We start from the raw sequence: 20943 nt of genomic DNA on the forward strand, positions 1-20943 counted from the left end.
TTGCACAACGTGTTTAGTAATACTGGGAGTCCACAGCTAACGCGGTGACTTTCATGGGCCTTTTCCTTCCTAAAAATTCTCGGAAAGGCTCTTAATCCTTCACTCCGTTGGGGATAGATTAGGATGACGGAGGTCACCAGGGCCTGACATGTACAAGCGCCCGCTCGGGACGCACACTGCGAGGCCGAGGAAGAAACCAAGAAGGATATACGAGGGCGAGAAGGAAATAAAGGGGCGGGGGAGAAACACTGTGGTTGGAAATCCCTGTGCACTGGATCTGCCAACCCCTGGCAAGGCTGAGCAGCGCCGAACGTGAATAAATCTCATTAACTGGCCGGGCGCAGACACTGCAGCAACTCAGAGGAGGGGTCGCGGTGACTTGGGCGGCACGTTCAAGAAGAAGCGCCAAGCCGGGCCTTTTATAGGCCGAAACCCAAGCTCTCACACCCCCGCCCCTCGCAGCGCTCCCGGGCCACGCGCGGGATCCGAGGCGTTACCTGAGAATAGCCCTTTGCGTCCGCGCCCGGCCCCGCCCATTCCGTTGCCCGCCCTCCGTCCCGCGAGGCCGCTGCGGCACGAGATCTGAGCCTAGCTTTCCTCCTTCCGCGGGCGGGTTTTCTTACCTTGTAAAAACCATCCTCGCCATTGCCCCCGCCTCCACTGCAGGATGTGAAATGGCGGTCGGCGAGCCAAGCGCGAGAGCTGCAGCTCAGGCCAATCCTGCGTAGCCGCCAAAACGGCCCTAAACACTAGTGTCCCCCTCCGAGCCCATCCATGACATCGGCACTCTGCTGCCCCCTCCGCTGCCCCTCACCCAGGTGGCCGTGCCCACCGGCCGAGTTATCGATCCCTCTCGGAGGGCGCGGGCCCCACTTTCCGCCAGCTTCCTCCCTCGCTGCGTGCCCACGGGCGGGGGAGAAAACACCTTCTTGGGGACCCCCCTCGGTGTCCCGCTCCGGTGCCCGCCCCGCTCCCCTCCCTTTCCCGCCGTGTCCCCTCCCCCAACTACTCACTGCCCTCCCTTCGCCACCCACACAACCCCTTTTTTCCCCCCTCCCTCAGTGGTTGCGTCCGTGACATCATCATCATGGCAACAAGAGCTGCAGCCTGGGACCGAGGAGCCCGTGTGATCCCCGGCGGCGGCGGCAGTAGCGGTAGCACCAGCACCGACGAAAGCGCGAGGGTTTCTCTCCCGCTGCCCCTGGCCGGGTGCTCTTGAAGAGGCGGCAGCAGTGCCAACACTGCCCCGCCCGCCCGTCGCCTCTCCTCAAGTTGTCTGTGTGTGAGAGGAGGGGGCGCCGCCGCCGCTGCTACAGCTCCTGCCGTTGCTGCTGCCAGGTTCCTAGTGAAGGGGAGGCGGTGGCGGCGGCGGCGGCGAACATGTTTTCAGTGAGGATAGTGACTGCCGACTACTACATGGCCAGCCCGCTGCAAGGACTGGATATCTGCCAATCCCCCCTCACCCAGGCCCCTGTCAAGAAGGTGCCGGTGGTGCGAGTCTTTGGAGCGACCCCGGCAGGTAAGCGGGCGCGGGGCGCTGGCGGGAGCCGGCGGGGCGCCTGGGCCGCCCTTCCCGCTGCGCCCACGCGCGCACGCTGCCGGCGCCGACCCTCTCTGTGGGTTGGTGCCGCGTCTCCTCTCCCCTCCGGGTCTCTTCTCCCCTCCGCCTTCCTCGCGTGTCCTCGGGTGCATGACAAGAGAAGCAAAAATGTGGGTCCGCGTTAGCGCTGCGCTCTCGCCCCCACCCCCCTGTCGGGCGGGGAGGCGGCGAGCGCCGAGTGTTTACACTGCGTGCGGCGGTCGAAAGCTGGCTCCGCACTCTTGGGCTGGGAGAGTGAGCGCCCGCCAACACCGCTCTCGCCCCAGAGGACGGGCCAGGTGGCCGCGCCATTTCCTCTGTGAATAGGCTCGCAGGGCCCCTTTCGGAGGTCGGACGCTGGTAAGACCGCAGACACCCCGTGTGTCTCCTTAATGCCCCTTTCTGGAAACAGCTTTAAGAGGAGAGAGGAAATGTCAGCTCTGTTGTCAGTCGCTCCTTGTCGCCTCTCCCCGTCGCTTTCCTTTGCCCCTTCCGGAGATGCGTTGGGCTGAATAGAGTGGCGCCTGGGGCCAGATAATCTTTCTCACGGAAGTGACCTTGTGGTTCTGCTCTGAGTGCAGGTCGTTAGTCCTTAGAGTTTAATGCCTCAGAGACTGGGGACAGGGCAGTATCCTCAGGTGCAATGCTTTCAGGGAAATGTGCCTCATTGGAAGTAGGAAATGCGTGTTTATGTTACCCTACGTAAAATATCTCACTTAATAGGTTAAATTTATTAGGAACCAAAGCAAAACTCGGCAGCACAATCATTAAAAAATACCGCTATGCTGACTAGTAGGATTGCGTTTTAAAGACACACATTAAAAATTGAAAAAAAAATATTTTGAAGACGGAGTGGGGTGGAGATGTCAGCAGTGAGAGAAGCTCTGTTCTGGAAAGCTCTTGGGGGTTTATGATAATATAAATACAATACTGGCTAGATTTACAAGGTGTTTTTAATTGCTTTTCTTTCTGCGTTCTTTGAACTGCCTACGTGAAGTAATGGAGTTGCTTGCTGGAAAGGGATGCCTTTACCTCTAGTGATCGCCCTGTGGGATTTTAGATAGCTCTTCCCACTTGATGCTACTTGCCCTCATCACCATTCATCTTATTACTACAGCTTCTGCAGACTACCAAGATAATAGCACCTTCCCAAACATATGTACTCATTTCAAGCAGTCATCTTCTAATGTGAATTCTCTTTGTTAAAAACGTCAGCGTGGTTAGTGAGGTTTGGTAGAGTAGTCTATTCTTTTTTAAAATAGTGTAAAAGATTTTGATGCAGACCTTGTAGATAGGGGATTTGAGTGCCGTTAACAGTTTGTTGAAAGTGTAACCCTTGAAACTTTGATCATATTGGGGGCTAGGAAGTAGGGAAAGTAAAGTGTTCTGAAGAATAGGTTTTCTGCCCTTTTAAGTATAGTGGTGCTGTCTGTGTTTCTAAATGGAATTTCGGTGTAATATACTGTTTGTTCTCAATTCAGATGCAGAGAAAGGATAAGCTCTGTTCAGCCAGATTTGCGATTATAAAGGGGACATGCTAATAGGATATACTGTGCCATTTCTGTATATTACAGTTTGCATGGTTGGGTTACTTTTCTACCCATAGGCTTTTTTCTCCACACAAGTTGTTAAATATGTATTCCTGAATAATTTTTCAAACTCTGTCTTATAGGAAGGTTTTGTTTGTGGAAATGGCTTTAAGTGACTTTAAATGAATTACACTGTAAGCTAATAGTAATTGTATTATATGAAAGAATATTTTTTTAAAAAATTAAATATATTTTTATATATGAACATAAAATAATTAGAACCATGAAGTATTTACACAATGATAAGAAATACTTGTTTCTCCTTTCCTCAACATCTTACAATAGATTTTAAAAGAAAATTACCGAAGGAGTTTTTGTGTATACCATAAAACATAATGTGAATGAATTTAAAAAAAAAAAAAAGCCTTTTTTGGTACATTGAAAGATACAAAACTTGATACAGTGTAACTCAGATTTCAGAAATAAGAATTTAAAGCTATTAAAGGATTATCAAATTGAGTTTGCTGTTAATATGGCTCATAGTTTCAAATATAAAAATTTGTTTGTTTCTTCAATAGGAGAGAAAAAAATCACACCATTGGCATACATATAAAATTTACAGCTTTTAGAAATTAAGCTAGCATTTTAAGCATGTGAAGAATGCCCATTGAAATTAGTATTAATTAAACATAAGTAAAAGAAACAGAATTATCTGTTTTTGAATTCTCTCCCCCACAGAAAACTAGTCCAAGCCATCCATTAAAATAAAACTTGAAAATAATATAAAAGTGAGACCAGTGTGACTTAGCAAAGTCTGAATGGTAGAATTTTTAATGAAGGTGGAGTTACTGTTTGAAAATACAAACTATGTTTATATGTTTACTATTAAGTAAGGTGAGTTAATGAAAATCTGTAACAGTGAACCTCCTCTACATAAAATGCCATGAACAAAATCTTTCACATAGAATTAATTTTCAGAATCCTTAATTGATTATCTTGCTTTGGAGAAAAGATATTTTTAAACTTGAATTTGATTTATAAATGAGGTCCTGAAAAGCAGCAGAAGAAATTTTCTCCAAAATAAAGTGGTCGTTTCAGAATTACAAATTCTGAACTAATTGAAATAGGATTAATTTTTTTTTCTTACTAACTCAGTTTTTTTTTGTCTTGCATGAAAAGTGTTTTTCTGCTTTAGAAAACAGTCCACTTAACTTCTGGTTGTCCTGTGTTTTGAGGACTTGCCTTGAGTAATTTAGATAAAAAGTGTTTTAGGGTAAAATGTTCTTATATTTCGAGTGGGTAGAATTGGAAGAGGAATAATAAAAGTGGCATATTCAGATTTGAGTTATAAATTCTGATTGATTTAATCCCTTGCTGACTGAGGATATTGATTCAGAATCACTCAAATTCTTAAATGTGAATGAATTATTTTAAAACAAAACAAAAACATTCATACTTTTTCAGTGTCTTGAACATTGTTTTGATATAACAGTGCATTGAGCAATATCATGTGTAGAAAAAATGGTTCTTTTCTATGTAACAGCATTTTGATAACTTGCATTAATGGAGGTAAGCAAGGTTATGAATAACTAAAATATGGGACAATTTTTTGCTTAGTTTGAACATGAATGTGACGGCTCTGGGCATTCATTTCAGATAAAATCCTGAGGCTTCATTGTGAGGACCTGACTCAGGTGGACCTGGGAATCTGTCCAGTTTCCATATCCCAACTCTTGCTTAGTTGCTAGATACAACTCTCTCCATGCTGAGTTTAGACACTCTCTTAATTTTCTCAGCACTAGGTTAAACAGACTTACCATTTCAAAGAGCTTCCCTGCTGAGATGCAGAAGAGTAGTAAATAGACTGTGAGATGTCCACAAAGCAAGTAATTAAACAAAGTAGGCCAAACAGACTATACAGGGAGCTGCTTGTCTTCAAGATTAAACAACAACAACAAAAAAACCAAACCCACTGTGATCGAGTGGATTCCTACTCATAGTGACACCCCCATTGGGTTTCCGAGGTGGTAAATCTTTACTGAAGTAGATTGCCCAGTCTTGCTTCCACGGAGTAGCTGGTGGGTTTGAACCCCAACTTCCTGGTTAGCAGTCAGATCCCTTAGGCAATGTGCTACCAGAGCTCCTTGTCTTTGAGATTATTGTAAAGAAATTTCCTAGTCCCTTCTCTAAGTCATCCTCTATCTAGTTCAGTGAATATTTCATATTTTATTAGATACTTATTTGAATTATAGACATGCATTCTTATACTTTATATTTTATAATGCTAACTATAATAAATTACCAAAATAACTTCTTATGGTGAACTGGGGGGTTATTTTTAAAGAATGAGGCATTTTTAAAGAATTAGGAGATTCTGATGTAGGAATAGATGTAATTCACAAATGAAAAAACTGCTTTATGTAGGGCAGGTTGGCAATACGTATCAGAATCTTTGAAATGTTCTTTTTTGATTCAGCAAGTTCAGACTTAATAAATAAGTCTGAAATGAGTACAGTTTTGAAAACTATAGCCTGTATTGACAACTGGGATTACAAATAATTTTCTAGTAAAAATCTTGTTTACTCATAGCCTTTTTTATTAAACCATTTAAAATATTTTAAGATTGCTTTATCATTGACTATCAGAGAGAAAAATTTTCAGGAGCATTGACTGAGATATAGTGACTCATCACAAATAAAATTAATTCATTTTATTTAGTAGATGTTTGAAGTCCTGAGTAGCACATTTTATCATTTTTTGTATTTGGGTAAAATCACAATCAGTAAATCACAGACTTCAGCAGGAATTGTCTTAAATCTTTGGGCATAGTGGAATCTAGTAATAATGTAATTTAATTCATTCAGTAAATACTTAGTGAGAACCTAGTGTGTATTCCATATTATTTTTTAGGTACTGTCCTTAAGAACAACTTTTACCCTCCAGAAGCTCACTATGTAGTAGAAGAGATTATAGACATATAAACATAAGTTAAATGTGTTATGATTGGACTATAACAGAAATGTATGTGAGTCATAGTAAGGATTCAAAGGAAGGCAAATTTAATAAACACCTGATGAGCAAAAGGAGTCAGGCATGTTTCCATGAAGAAAGTATGGACTAAGTCATTTTACCAGCATTTTTAAAGAATTAGGAGATTCTGATGTAGGAACAGATGTAATTCACAAATGAAAAAAACTGCTTTATGTAGGGCAGGTTGGCAATATGTATCAGAATCTTTGAAATGTTTTTTTTTTTTATTCAAAAATTGCAGTTTTAGAGATTTTAATCTGTAAACATAAATATTCTGGCAAATCTGATTACCTTTTGAATTCATCTAGGCACTTTCATTATTCACCATTACCCTAGTCTAAGCTGCTAGCATTTTCAGACTGGTTTGCTACAATAGCCTCCTAATCTTGGCATATCCCAATCTAACTCTGCCCTTTTCTTACCTGTTTTCTACACTGTAGTTGGAGGGATCTTTTCAAAATGCAACCTTGATTATGTCACCCTGCTCCTTGATATGCTTGAGTAGCTTTTCATTGCATTTAAGAAAGGACAAAACCACGTGTCTTACATGGTGGCATCTATATGTCTCATGTGGAACCTGTACATAGACCAAATGACAGTTGTTCAAACATACCACATGGTTTACAGTCATGAAAGGTTTGCATCAGGGTTGTATCCTTTCACCATACTTATTCAGTCTATGCTGAGCAAATAACCTGAGAATTTGGACTATATGAAGAAGAACATTGAATCAGGATCACAGGAAGATTCATTAACAACCTACAATATGTAGATGACACAACCTTGCTTGCTAAAAGGGAAAACTTGAAGCATTTACCGATGAAGATCAGAGAGTATAGCCTTCAGTATGGATTACACCTCAACATAAAGAAAACAAAAATCCTCACAACTGGAGCAATAAGCAACATGATTATCGGAGACAGCATTGAAGGTGTCATGGATTTCATTTTACTTGGATCCACAATCAACATCCAGGGGAGCAGCAGTCAAAAAATCAAATGATGTATTGTGCTGGGCAAATCTGCTGCAAAAGAGCTCTTTAAATCATTAAAAAGCAAAGATGTCACTTTAAGGACTAAGGTGCACTGGACCACACTATGGTATTCAGTCATCTCATATACAGGCGAAACATGGACAATGAATAAGGAAGAGTGTAGAAGAATTGATGCCTTTGAATTACAGTTTTGGCAAAGAATAGTGAATATATCACTGAGTGCCAAAAGAACCAACCAATCTGTTGTGGAAGAAGTACCCCCATAATGCTTCCTGCTGACACTTTGTCTCATGTGCTTGGGACATGTTATCAAGAGGGTCCAGTTCCTGGAGAAGAACATGCTTGGCAAAGTACAGGGTCAGCAAAAAAGGGAGAGACCCTCAACAAGATGGATTGACACATTGGCTGCAATAGTGGGGATCAGACATAGCAGTGATTGTGAAGATGGCTCAGGACTGAGCAGTGTTTCATTCTGTTGAACATAGGGTCAATGTGAGTCGAAACCAACTCAACTGCACCTAACAACACCTAACAATAACACATATCTTACTTATAAGGTCTTGTATAATCTGGTCCTACCTTTTTGTCCATTTGTGGCTTGAGTCATTATTGTCTTTTTGATTTGCTCTTTGTGTTCTAGCCATTTTCAATCCTTTAATTCTTGCCATACTTCCTCTCACAATGAGACCTTTGTTGGTGCTGTTCCCTCTGCCTACATTGCTTTTGATTTTTCTTCACCTAAATTCTCATTCAGGGAAGCCTTCCCTATTACAGACCCTCAAAATTCTGTAAACTCTCCACAGCACTTACTATAGTTGTGATTTTATTATGTTGGTGATTAATGTTTCTTTTAATAGATAGTAACCGTCATAAATGTCTGTAATGTGTACATTTTTAATCACCCTTAGAAATTCAGTGCTTAGTACAGTACTTGAAACATAAACATTTGTATAAGAATTAATGAATAGAGAATAATATAACCCCAAAGTTCTAACAGTTGAGAAATGGTTATATAAGTGGGATGTATTAATAAAGACTATTACGTGTCATTAAAGTCATGTTTTAGAAGAATTTATAATCACATGAGAAAATATTGTCAGAATATTACATGAAAAAAATCAGTTTATAAAATAGTCACTTATTAACTACAGAAAAACTGTAAAGATATGAAGAATAAGTTATATCTAGGAGTTGTGTTTTGTGTTCACACTTTCTACAGAGAACAGGAACATTGTATATTTTAAAAAACAAACTATTCATATACAGAATTAAGGAAAAACTAACTTTCTAGATATGTTTCAGAAGTTACAATAAAAAACACATGCATTTCAGTAATAGGCTCTAAAATAAATTAAAAAATGAATGACTATATGGTGATAATAAAGTATTTGATTATATAAATTCAACTGGGAGTTGTAAAATTATTCTTATATTAAAACAGGCTAGTAATTAAAAAAAAACCTATTTGTATGAAAACTGATTTCATTTTAAAATTGAAAAGTAGTGTGGCTTGACACATGACCAATGAAGTAGAGGCCAGAAATTGACTCAAGTTTATATGAAAACTTAGTATATGACAACAAATGCTACCTTTGCCTATTGGTAGGGATAAGAAAATTATTTCATAAGTAGTGTTGGGATAGCTGTTGAGTCATCTTCAGAAGTAAAAAGTTGGCTTCCAGATGTGTTGAATATTAAGATGCTGGGGGGATAAAGAGAATTTAGGATAATTATTTTTAATAATCCAGGAATGAAGCCTTTTCAGAATATGAAATAGAACTGAAGCCAGATTGCTGAATTTTAGAACATAAAAATAAAATTCCGTGTGGAGGAAAAATCATAAGCAAAGTTAAAAGAGAGACTAGTAAAACATATTTGGACACTTCTCACAAAGGACTGATTTCCTGTTAATGTACAAAGAGTGCCTACAAAATAACCCAATAGGAAAAAATGAGCAAAGAGAATTCATATGAAAAGATGTGTAGTTTTATTTATAATTAAGTTACAAATTAAAGCTATGGTATGAAAATTTTCACCCATCGAATTAGCAAAGATTGATTCTGCAGTTTAATTTGGGGAGGGGGAAAGGGAGAGGAGGTAGGCATTCTCATACATTGCTGGAAGGAATATGAAATGTTCATTCTCTGTGGAAAGCAATTTGGAAATCATTCTAAAAATTAAAAAGTGCACATACATTTTGATCTAGCAATTTAATTCTTGGATTTTATCCTTAGGAAATTTTGTGTATGTGTCGAATAAATATGTCATAAGAATATTTATGGTAGCATTATTTGTCGTTAGGTTGACTGGAAACAACCTCTAAGCATAAATCAATACCAAAAACCAAACCCACTGTAATCGAGTCAGTTCTGACTCATGGTCGCCATACCGGACAGAGTAGAACTGGACCATAGGGTTTCCAAGGCTGTAAATCTTTACAGAGACAGACTGCCTCATCTTTCTCCTGTGGAGCAGCTGGTGGGTTCGACCACTGGCCTTTTGGTTAGCAGCCAAATACCTAAATCACTGCACCACCAGAGCTCCAGTGAAGGGAACTGGTGACCTAGAGAATAAGGGTGGGAGACTAACTTTTTTTAGTGTACTGTTTGGTAATTTTTGGTTATGTGGTGTTTTTTTTTTTTTAAATCGTGTACATATAATACCTACTCAAAGTTAAGATTTTTAAGTTCTGTTCTGTTTGTAGGAATTGATAATGAAGAATAAAAATAAAAGGGCATGATAGTCATTGTAAACAGTTTTCAGTTACTGCAGTACTATGTTTAATTTTCGTTAGGGGTGTTTTAATCCATAGTTTCCATTTGATGTTATATGGCTCAGTGGTGTGGGTCTGAAGGAAGGCTGTGGGATTTCTGTAAGCAGCAAGCATGAAGAGTGCCAATCCCAGTTTTTTTGCCTTCTTGATATTTTAGGTCTATTAAAGAATTATCACTGGGAATCTACTTTATCAGCCAGCCATAGAGTACATTGCTGGCCCTTATGAAGAAGGGGTCTGTGGAGCTGCTACTGGAGTTTATAATCCAGGTGCCTAAGGGGCATGTCACCCAGCCAGCACAAGGTGCAGCCCACTGATGATAAGAGGACAGAGTAGTAAAGAGGGTGTTTTTTGGGAGCCTAGCTTGAGATAATGAATCTCTGTGTTCACCTGTAAAGGATCCTACTAGCCGTGTGCATCTGATAGCCATTTTAGCTTGCTTCAAGGTGACTGCATAATAGTGTGTGTATGTTTTGCAAAGTAAAGCATCTTTATTTTTAAATACTGTTCTTGATGTGAAAAAGTTTAGATTTGAGATTCATATTATCACAAATTTCAGCATTACATGTGCCAAAGAATATCTACCTTAATACTTTATGATTTTTTTTGTGTAATTACGTAAAGAAAGCATGACTTTTTTTTACTAAACATATAGATGCCTCAAAATTGCCTTTCTGTTGGACTGTGTGTTGAACAAATATTATTCACAATGTGAAAAAAGGTTGGCAAGCCCTGTTCTAGTTGAATCCTCTCATTTCACATAGAGAAAACTGAAATCTAGATAGACTACTTCAGGGATTTTTCTAGTGTCCTTCAGTTGGTTGCTATGGGGCTAAATCTGAAAACTAGGAGTCTTGACTCACTGCCTCACATTGGGCCTTCCAACCTGAAGGAAAATTGGAGGAAGGCATTGATGATAATTGAAAGAAAAAATGCAAACCTTGGTGGAATTATTAAAAGAACTGCACATACATAGTTGAGAAATCTTTGAAGACCTACTGTGTTTAATAGTGCTTGGAATCTTTCCATAGCATAGAAACCTTTCTAAGAACAGGTTATAGTGTGATTGATTTTGCGATGATTATAGCTATGTCCTTTGAGAAGAGAAGGATAAAGGTGAGACTGTAGCAAGAAGAATTTAGGATAGATTTTTAAAAATGATACTAGAAATTTATACATGCATTTTTTCCAAAGAATAAGGGACTGTATTAGGAGATCTTTGAAGTTTCTCTGGTGCTGTAATTAAATTTTCTCTTATCTTGCTTTTGATTGGGTTGGAACTTCTTCAGTTAAAAGCAGTATGAGTGAAAAATGATAAAGATTTAAGTAGGTTTCATAGAATGTCACCATTACTCCTAGATATTCAAAGAAGGACTTAGAAACTTAGTCAAGTATGGTATGTGATATGTCACTTTTGTCCCTGTCTCCTATTTTAATACCACAGCAGTACTAAATAAGAGGGGAAATAATAGGAGTTCAGGTAACTTTGGGTAAAATTGTGCTAACTTAAAGTTGCTAGGTAAGATAAAGCAGGAATGGGTATCTTAGGCAATTAAAAATAACCCTACTATCCAAACATATCACATGGATGCATTTTTGAGACTAAAACTATAAGTAAGCCACTCTTAATGACAATATATTTAACCGTTTTTCTTTTGGTGTTTCTTTTTAAGTTTTCCAGATGATCGTCTTTGTTTTTTCCAGTGCTCTATAGATTTTTAAGTATTTCTTTTTTTTTTTTTCCCCCCAATGAAAACTGTTTTGTTGCTTGGTTAGTATTAGCAAACTGGACTGTTTTCTGCAGCAGAAATTGAATATATGCTTAAATTCTGAGGTAAATGAGTAGTAATTGTCCATGGAAAATTTAGATTTTTTTTTTTGGCCAGTTTTCTCTTTTGATGATTGCTTGGAGAAACACTAAGAATTTGAGATTAGTTTTCTTTGGGTTCAGAGAGTATTTATTGTATAAACAATTCAAATAATAAAAGAAAATATGTTAATTGAGAAATGCTTGTGTAATATATAATAGTTTACAGTTTTTCTATTTGTCCTTCTGGAAGTATAACAAGAATTAAATCTTATTTTGCATATATATCTTTACACTTCAAAGTAATTTGTATGTTAAATTAGATTTTGTTTATGGTGGTAAAATGAAAGCCTTTGTAAGTAAGAATACATGTTGATATGTAAAGTAAAGTTAAAACATGTTGGCATACTCCTAGTTTCTCAGAACAAGAAAATGACTAATCTAAATTTCATTTCAGAATAAAAACCAAGACAAGCCACATAAAAGCAACCTAAAAATTAAACTGTCATCATATTATTTGTTTTAAAACTATGGAATAATATATCTGAGGAAGATTTCTCTCAAAATTGTTTTTCTCAATTTCAAGTAAGTAATTTGTTTTGGTTAATATGTTGGGGGTAAGGGGAGTGGGGACAAGCCTTGGCACACACTGAAGTTGGTAAATCCTTAAAGTAACAGCACAAATGTCCACTTTATATTTAGCTTTTTCTGACTTCTTCCACCCCCCCCAATTCTCTCCTTTGTTTTCCATAGCCCTAGCCCCCTTTGACATTGCTGTTAAAGGACATACTACCCTGAGTGTTGTGTTTGTAAGAACTGTTACTTGGCACTATCTTAATGTCCTCCCCTTCCACCTCCCATAATAGAAATGAGTATGCACTTCCTAGGATACATACCTGATTCTGAATCCTTCCTCTGTCTCCTATTGCTGGGAGACTTTGGGCAGGTAATTTACTTACATGAACTTTCTTTACTATTAAAATAAATTTTAATAGTTCCTACCTGGTTGTTATGATTAAATAAAATGACCAACAAATGTCTGGTATACATAGTAACATAAATGTTACTTTTTTACTCTTCTTTCTCCAGAATCTACCATATTTTTAATTGAATTGAAATAAACATGGAGTTTTGTAGCATTTATTTATTCCTCATATTAAGACTAACTGAAATAACAGCACATTGTTGTGTACAATTTTTTACACTTGGTCACTGACTCATATTTCTACAGGCTAGGTAAATTACCTTTTAAAAACACTTAAAAATTTGAGTATTTTCTGTAAGCACCACATTGAGGCCTGATTTTTTTAAACAGTTGAAATTGTTTTTTTATAGAGACAACAAACTGTTTAAATATATATGCACACATACACGCCAGTTGCTGTTGAGTTGACTTTGATTCATAGCAACCCCCTGTATATCAGAGTAGAACCGTCCTCTCTAGGGTTTTCAAAGGCAGATCTTTCAGAAGGAGATTCCCTGGGCCTTTTTTTTGAGGTACCACTGGAGGGATTTCAACCATCAACCTTTCAGTTAGCAGTCAAGCTTTATGCATTGATATATATGTGCATGACAGAAAGGTATACAGGCCTGATCTTGCCTTGAAAAAGGGCAGTGATAAGTAGTTGATCACGGAATAACTGTAGTTTTTCAGTGCTGCAGATTAGGTTAACTGTTTTTCTTATGAAAAGAGCTTTATTTCCTGAAGCCATCAAGAGTGCCTTTTTTTTAACGGTGAGAGAATGTGTTGAAAATACGTGTGCCAGAGGTTGTGTCAAAGGCACTATGTCAATAGAATCGATTGCACTCTTGTTTTTGCATTTTGCAAATTTGTAGCACACAAAAAAATTGAAGTCTTTTATTTTTAAGCCTATTTAGGATTATAGAATGTTTACCAAATAAATTCCTTATTATCCAGAGCTTTAATATTTTCCACATGTATCCCAGGGTGTTTTGTTTTAAATAATATTGTCTTTTAATTTTTTTCATGAAGTCATTAGAAAGATTTTCAGATTAATTTTGATGTGTCACATCTTGGTTGAATGATGCTTAGTGAATTTAAAATAGAACCCATGTTAATGAAAAGACCTTAATTTTACATCATTGTATTAATTAACAGAGGTGGTGGACCAGATTGACCCCTTGCTGTAAAACCCTGTTCTAAATGATCTACATGTATTAATTTATTTAATCTTCACAACACCTCTCTAAGATAGGCACTGCTATCCCCATTTTACAGTTGCAGAACTGAGGATTGGAGAGGTTAATTAACTTTTACAAATTGCTTACCTCATAACACATGAAAATTAAATGAGAAAAGCAGAGAAGCAAAATCTGAGATTTATGTGTCCTAACACATTAAGAATGTGGTAATAGCCATTATGGAGAAGTGGCTGTGACCATGAATATATTCTCATATATACCATTACTCTGTACTGATCTTTTTTTTTTTTCTCTGAGCAGTGTTAATGTTTCTTCTCAAATTCATGTTCCCATTCAGACTGAATTATTTTATGTGTATGTGTTTATAAGATTGTAGTAGGATTTTATTATTAATCTGATGTAAAATATCTTTATCAATGTATACAATTAAACAAGTAGTATATGAATATATTCTCATTGTACAATTTAAAAACCAGAACAAGTAAAGCATTCTCCTTGACCACCATTTCTGTTCCCCTTTATCAGCTGTTGCTTCATAACAAACCTCCCTACTAAAAAATCAAACTAATCCCACTGCTGTGGAGTTGAATTCCAAGTCATAAAGACCTTATAGGACAGAGTAGAACTGGCCCATAGAGTTCTGCTTTTTGGAAGCAGACTGCCACACCTTTCTCCTGCAGAGAGGCTGGTGAGTTGAAGCTGCCAGCCTTTTGCTTAGCAGTCAAGCTTTAACCATTGTGCCACCAGGGCTCCTAAAACCTCCCTTGAAAACAATAGCCATCTGTTAGCTGTTGCTTCTAGGCTGGTCACTTAAGCCATTTCTACTACAGCTTTTGACAGGTCTTGTTAATGTGGCTACAGTCAGTTGGTGGATCTGCTGGGAGCTGGTTGGCCTAGGATAGCTTTACTATTGTGTCTGGTGGATGGCTGGGGTGTTAGAGGGCTATCTGTCTTCAGTAGGCTGCTGCTGCTGCTATTATTAGGTGCTATCATGTTGGTTCTGACTCATAGTGATCCTATGTACAACAGTTCAAAACACCGTCTGGTCCTGGTCTTCCCTCATTTTCACTGAGGCTGTACTACTTTACCAAGCATTATGTCCTTCTCCAGGGACTGAGCCCTCCTGATAACGTGTCCAAAGTACATGAGATGAAGTAGGCTAACCATGGCTTATTCCCCTGTAGATGTTTGTAGGGTTTACAGAAGCCGCAAGTGAAGGCAAACCCTACATATTTGCTATTTTCCCATGGCAAATCATATGGCCAAGCCCAGGAATGGATGTGTAAATCATTGCAGGGCCATTATTGCAACAATCTGCTATACCACTTTTGCTGATTGACTCATTTTTAGGAAACATTTGCCCTCCCTTGAAAAAGTGAAGTTTTTATGTCTGCAATTTATTCAGCAGTTCAGATAAATTTAGTTAATTCTTTGTTCTTGTTTTTATTCCATTCTCAATATCCCTTGGCATCATTCTTGGTTCCATTCACTCAACAAATATTTACTGAGCACTCCCTAAGTACATATATACGTAAGGTATCGTGGTGTGAGCAGCAGATGGAACAAGACTGTTTAATCCAAGTTTCTTAAACTTGCCTACCTGTTTTATTATATGAATAGAATTCTATAAAAGCACAAAATTAGAACAAATTTTAAAATATGAACTAATGTTCATAGCTGGTTGACTGTATTTTGTATGCTATGTTTTAATTGTCTTACAAGGATTTCTTCAGAGTAGAAAAACTAATATAAAGGTTGTTTTGATCTGTATTTCCACCAGCAGTATTTGAGACTTTTTCCATATCCTCATCAAGATTATCCTCTCAATTGTTTGATGTTTGCCAGATAAAAACATATATTTCATTGTATTTTTGATTTGCGTTTCTTTTATTGTGAATGAGATTGCTTTTCCATATACTTGAGAGGTTTTTAAGCATACTATTGGTTTATACCTTCTGCCTATTTTCTGTTGCAAGTCTTGGTCTTTCGCTTACTGACTCCAAAGAGCTCTTCATATATTAGGAAATTTGTTTTCTGTGAGGAGCCCCAGTGGTGCAGTGGTTAGAGCATTCGTCTACTAACCAAAAGGCCCTTGGTTCAAACCCACCAGCTACTCCGCAGGAGAAAGATGAGGCAATCTACTTTTGTAAATATTTACAACCTTGGAAGCCCTTTGGGGAAGCTCTAGTCTGTCTGGTAGGTTGCTATGAGTCACAGTCAACTTGAGGCAGTGGATTTGGTGGTTTGGGATCTCTCTGAATTAAGTTGCAAAGATTTTACCCAGTTTGTTTATTTTTATGGTAAATACTTTTTATTTAAATAGTGCTTTTCCATTTTATAAAAACCTTTAGCATCTTAAACAAGGCTTTTAAATCAGTTAAAGTTATGTTTAAATATTAGAAATGGAAATGAAAGGGAAAGATTCTGACTTTATCACATCTTATATAGAAGACTTGCCTTTTAAAAGTCGATGACATAATGAATAGTTTCAAAAGGATCCAGTCTTTGATTTTTTTCCTCGTCTTTTAGCTTTGGTTCTAGGTGAAACTATTTCCTTTGAAGCTAAGAAGTAGGATCATCCTTTGGAGGGCTATTTTTAGATGCTCTAATTGTGTAGGATGAATGGAAAATAGTTTGTATTACTTAGAATAAGTTGTTAATAATGTTGCTTTGAGTTTTTCCTACTTCAGCTTGTGTGTGTGTGTGATACGTACAAAACATGCATACATAGTGGTAGTGGTTCGAGCAATGGTTGCTCTTTATAATCCTTTGTTTATTTAGCCAGCTTTTACCTAATCAAATGGTACAAATGGTTAAGCACTCAATTACTAAACAAAAAGTAAGTTCAAACCCACCCATAGACATTTTAGAAGCTAGGCCTGCAATCTCTTTTTGAAAGGTCATAGCCTTGAAAATTCTATGGAGCACAGTTCCACTCTGTACCACGTGGGGGCCCCATAAGTCAGAATGAACTCAATGACAGCTGGTTTGGCTTGTTTTACTTTTGATTTTACCTACTCAGCCAGAAATTTGCCTTATAGCATTGTTGTTGTTGTTGTTGTTATGTGCCGTCGAGTCAAACCTGACTCATAGCGACCCCTCCTTGGGTTTCCGAGGCAGAATCACTACGGAAGTAGGATTGCCCAACCTTCCTTCCGAGGAGTGGCTGGTGGGTTTGAACCGCCAGCCGTCTGGTTAGCAGGCAAACCCTAAACCCACCAGCCACTCCTCGGAAGGAAGGTTGGGCAATCCTACTTCCGTAGTGATACTGCCTCGGAAACCCAAGGAGGGGTCGCTATGAGTCAGGTTTGACTCGACGGCACATAACAACAACAACTCAGCCATAGATTACAGTAGCTAGATAAGGCTAGCCTTTACCCAATTGAGAAGCTCTGGTGGTGCTGTGTTAAATGTTAAAGCATTGGGCTGCTAACCAAAAAGTCAGCGGTTCATACCCACCAGTTGCCTCACAGGAAAAAGATGTGGCAGTCTGCTTCTGTAAAAATTTACAGCCTTGGAAAACTTATGAGGCAATTCTATTCTGTTCTGTAGTGTTGCTGTGAGTTGGAATTGACTCGCTGGCGCTGGGTTTAGGTTTTTCCAGTTGACCACATAGATAGAAGAAAGATGAAGAATAGCATGTGGCCTTTGAGAAAGTGGTAATGCTATTTCCTACCCAAATGATATCCTAGATTTCAGATAAGATTTTGGGGAGCTAGGAAGAGGGTGTCCTAGGCATCTATGACCTCCTATGAAGCATATAACATTTGGAAATACCACGATTTCTTTCTTTGACATCTGTAGTATCACTGCCTGATAAAAGAGGAGTGGAAAACTTGAAGCTGGACAGATTTTGATGTTTTAAGTTGTTTAATACAGTATTCAAAATATTTAAAGTTGCCAAACTTTCTTCATATGTAATTTTACCCTACAGCATTGGAAAAAAAAAAAAGCCATTAAGTGATTTGAGATATGGTTTGATCTGAGGTATGGATTAGGGTATGGTTGAAAACCTGTTTTGATATGCTATTCATAGTATTTCATTCTTTTGATGTTTTTGAGGTGTTCTTTTGGGTCTCATGTTTTATAAATGTTTCATTGACTATTACCAGCAGTTTTTTATTTACTTGATACCAGGTTATCAACAAATATGTTTCTGTGATTAATCCTTTATTTTAAAATTTTTTAACATTTCTGAGGTTGTGATATACCTCCCAGTCAATTAATATAATATTTTTCCCTCTTAAAAATGCTGATATTTAATTAATAGAACATAATATAATAATTTCTTAAAGAAATATGACATTAATTTTTTTTCTTTTTTTTAATCTCTCATGAAATGTGCTTGTTTCTCACTTCTGGTTTATTTCTGACTATTTCTTCATTTCTGACTATCTCTAATTGTTTTCACTTTTGTATATTTTGATGTATTATTTAGCACATAAAGCTTCATGACTGATAGGTCTTTTAGAGCAGTGCTTTTCAAACTATCTCTGGTGAAGAAGAGGTGTGTTTTTTTATTTTTCTGATATTTTAAAATACATTAGAAGTGAATGACTGGAAAAATGAAATGAGAAAGAAAAACTGACAAGCAAAGTACAAGTTCTGATTTTTTTATTATTATTTAACAGGCTTAAAATTGCCCTGTCATGTTGCTTGAAGAGTTACTAGATGCTTATTGTCAAGCTTTATACTTGTTCTTTACAGATATGTAACTAACACCTAGTTCACAGACTGTATTTTGAAGAGCACTTCAGGTTATATATCTTTTTATTAAACTAAGGAGACCCTTTCTTTCTTTCTTAAGGCTTCTCATCCCATGTCAAAATGGCTATTCCTTTTAGCCTGGATATTTCCATGATATATTATCGACTATCACTATTTTTAATCCTTTTACAGGCCTTCAGTTTTTTAACCTCATCTGAGAATCTTTTCAATAGGCTGCCTTTAAATGAAAAATTGTTATAATTGTTATGTTTAATTTTTACTTAAGTAATTGTAAGCTTTTTAAGTTTATTTTACTTTTTCCCTTTGATTTTTATCTTTCCAGTATGGACTTTTATCTTTTTAAAAAGCATAGATACGGAAATCACTTTTAAAAGCATATGCACAGAAATGTAGTTGTAGTTACCAAATTCAAGAGAAAAACTAAAAGTTTTCTTTTTATAAAGCAAGCAGTCCCCAGGTTACGAATGTCCAGTGTACGTACAATCATAATTGTAAGCCAACCCCTGTAAAGTCCATTATATTAAAAATTCAAGGTATATACAGTGTTTCATAATAACAAACGGATGTTGCTTTGTGACACACATGAAAATATTATTAGTACTGTTATTATGTAAATATGTTTTAGCATGTCTAGTAGTGTTTAATGTTTTTTATGTATAGAAAGGTACACTATATACTATATACTAAGACAAATGTTTGACTTAAGTGACATTAGATTCCAACCATAGCTAACTATTCTCACAGTTTATGTACAAATCTACTTAAAAACAGATGTAGTTAGGAACGGAACTCATTCATAATCCAGCGACTGCCTGTACAAGAATTTAGTTTATTTTCACTTTTCAGTTCTACCAGTTTTCCAAGCTGATGTGTAAGACTAGATTACAAATGGTGAATGTTTTTAACTATCTCCTTTCAAAAAAATTTTAACTTATGTGTTAAATGTCAGTCAAACAATTTGGATTCAGATCTACAGATTAATTTGTTATGAGTACTACCACCAATGGTATTTATACCATATCATTTGTATTCATTTTTTAGTTCCAATTTTGATTTATTTTTTGGTTGGCTCAAATACTCTTTCAGTTACTATTTTTTAGGAAATATATATATGGGTTACTTTTCTGAACACTCAAATATCTGAAAATGACTTTGTTACATGAACATGTTAATGACAGCATGACTTAGTATGGTGTCTTGGTTCGCTAGTGCTGCAGTAACAGACATACCACAAGTGGATGGCTTTAACAAACAGAAATTCATTCTCTTAGTTTAGGAGGCAGATATCTGAGTTCAAAGTGCTGCCTATACGGGCTGGGTGAAGTCCCCTCAATCTTGGGATTCAGCTTTGCCTCAAATTCCATGCCCACTAGAGCTGGAGGCGGTTTTTGATTCATGCAGTGGCTAGCTGCTGAGGCTGACAAACCCAAGATTGACAAGTAAAATGGCACAATCCCAAGATTGTTAGGCAACATGGCAAGCAAAGACTCAGTCAGATACAGGGTCCAGATGTGCCAAAAGCTAGGGAACTTTCTCAAAGTTTCTCCTTATATACTGGAAGCAGGCCATACTCCAAAGGCCAAACGCAGGTCTCCTTCAACTGATTAGGTACTTGACAGATTACACCATAGAGGTGATTCCAGTTTCATCATGGGGAATAACTACATCCAGCTGCCCAGCCAAGTGGACACACAACATTAACTACCATATATGGTATTGTGGGGTCCCAGGCTTTTTTCTTTAAAATATTCTAAACATTATTCTTGTATCTTCATTTGGACTGGAACAAGAAAGTCTTTTTGATGTACAGATGCATGTGCTTTTCATTTTGGGATAGTTTTTTTATTGTATCTTTAATTATTGCTTCCATCCAGAGGTTCTGCAGAAGAAAAAAACGGTAAACTTCCTCAGTAAAGATTATAGGCAAGAAAATCTTAACAGAGCACTTCTACTCTGTAACACACGGGGTTGCTATGAACTAGAGGCTGACTCAACGGCAGCTGACAACTGCATTTAAGGTCCTTCCTGGTCTTTTCAACTCATCATTTTTCTTTATGAAAGAGGATTCACAAAAGCCTTATTTTCTTGTATTTTATTGAGAACATATAATACTTTCTGTATTTCTTCTGCATTCTAATATAAATTATCACAGATTCTTTTATTTTGGCATTACTAAGAAGACATTTGGGAGCTCTGGTAGCCTAGTGGCTAAGGCACTTGACTGCTCACCAGATGGCTGGTGGTTCAAACCCATCAGCCACTCCTCGGAAGGAAGGTTGGGCAATCCTACTTCCGTAGTGATACTGCCTCGGAAACCCAAGGAGGGGTCGCTATGAGTCA

General features: G+C 37.7%; 1 protein-coding gene across 1 annotated transcript in view; it reads left to right on the forward strand.

Moving 5' to 3' along the window:
• Window positions 1-1380: 1380 nt before the first annotated feature.
• The window catches only part of REV3L (REV3 like, DNA directed polymerase zeta catalytic subunit), a 250501-nt gene continuing 230938 nt past the window's right edge, over window positions 1381-20943 (forward strand). Inside the window, exon 1 of the mRNA XM_007940793.1 lies at window positions 1381-1519. Coding sequence (XP_007938984.1) covers window positions 1381-1519 — 139 coding nt within the window. The remainder of the gene's footprint in view (window positions 1520-20943) is intronic.

Source organism: Orycteropus afer, unplaced genomic scaffold (assembly GCF_000298275.1).
Source record: "Orycteropus afer afer isolate SDZICR_OR568_19922 unplaced genomic scaffold, OryAfe1.0 scaffold00072, whole genome shotgun sequence".
Lineage (NCBI taxonomy): Eukaryota > Metazoa > Chordata > Mammalia > Tubulidentata > Orycteropodidae > Orycteropus > Orycteropus afer.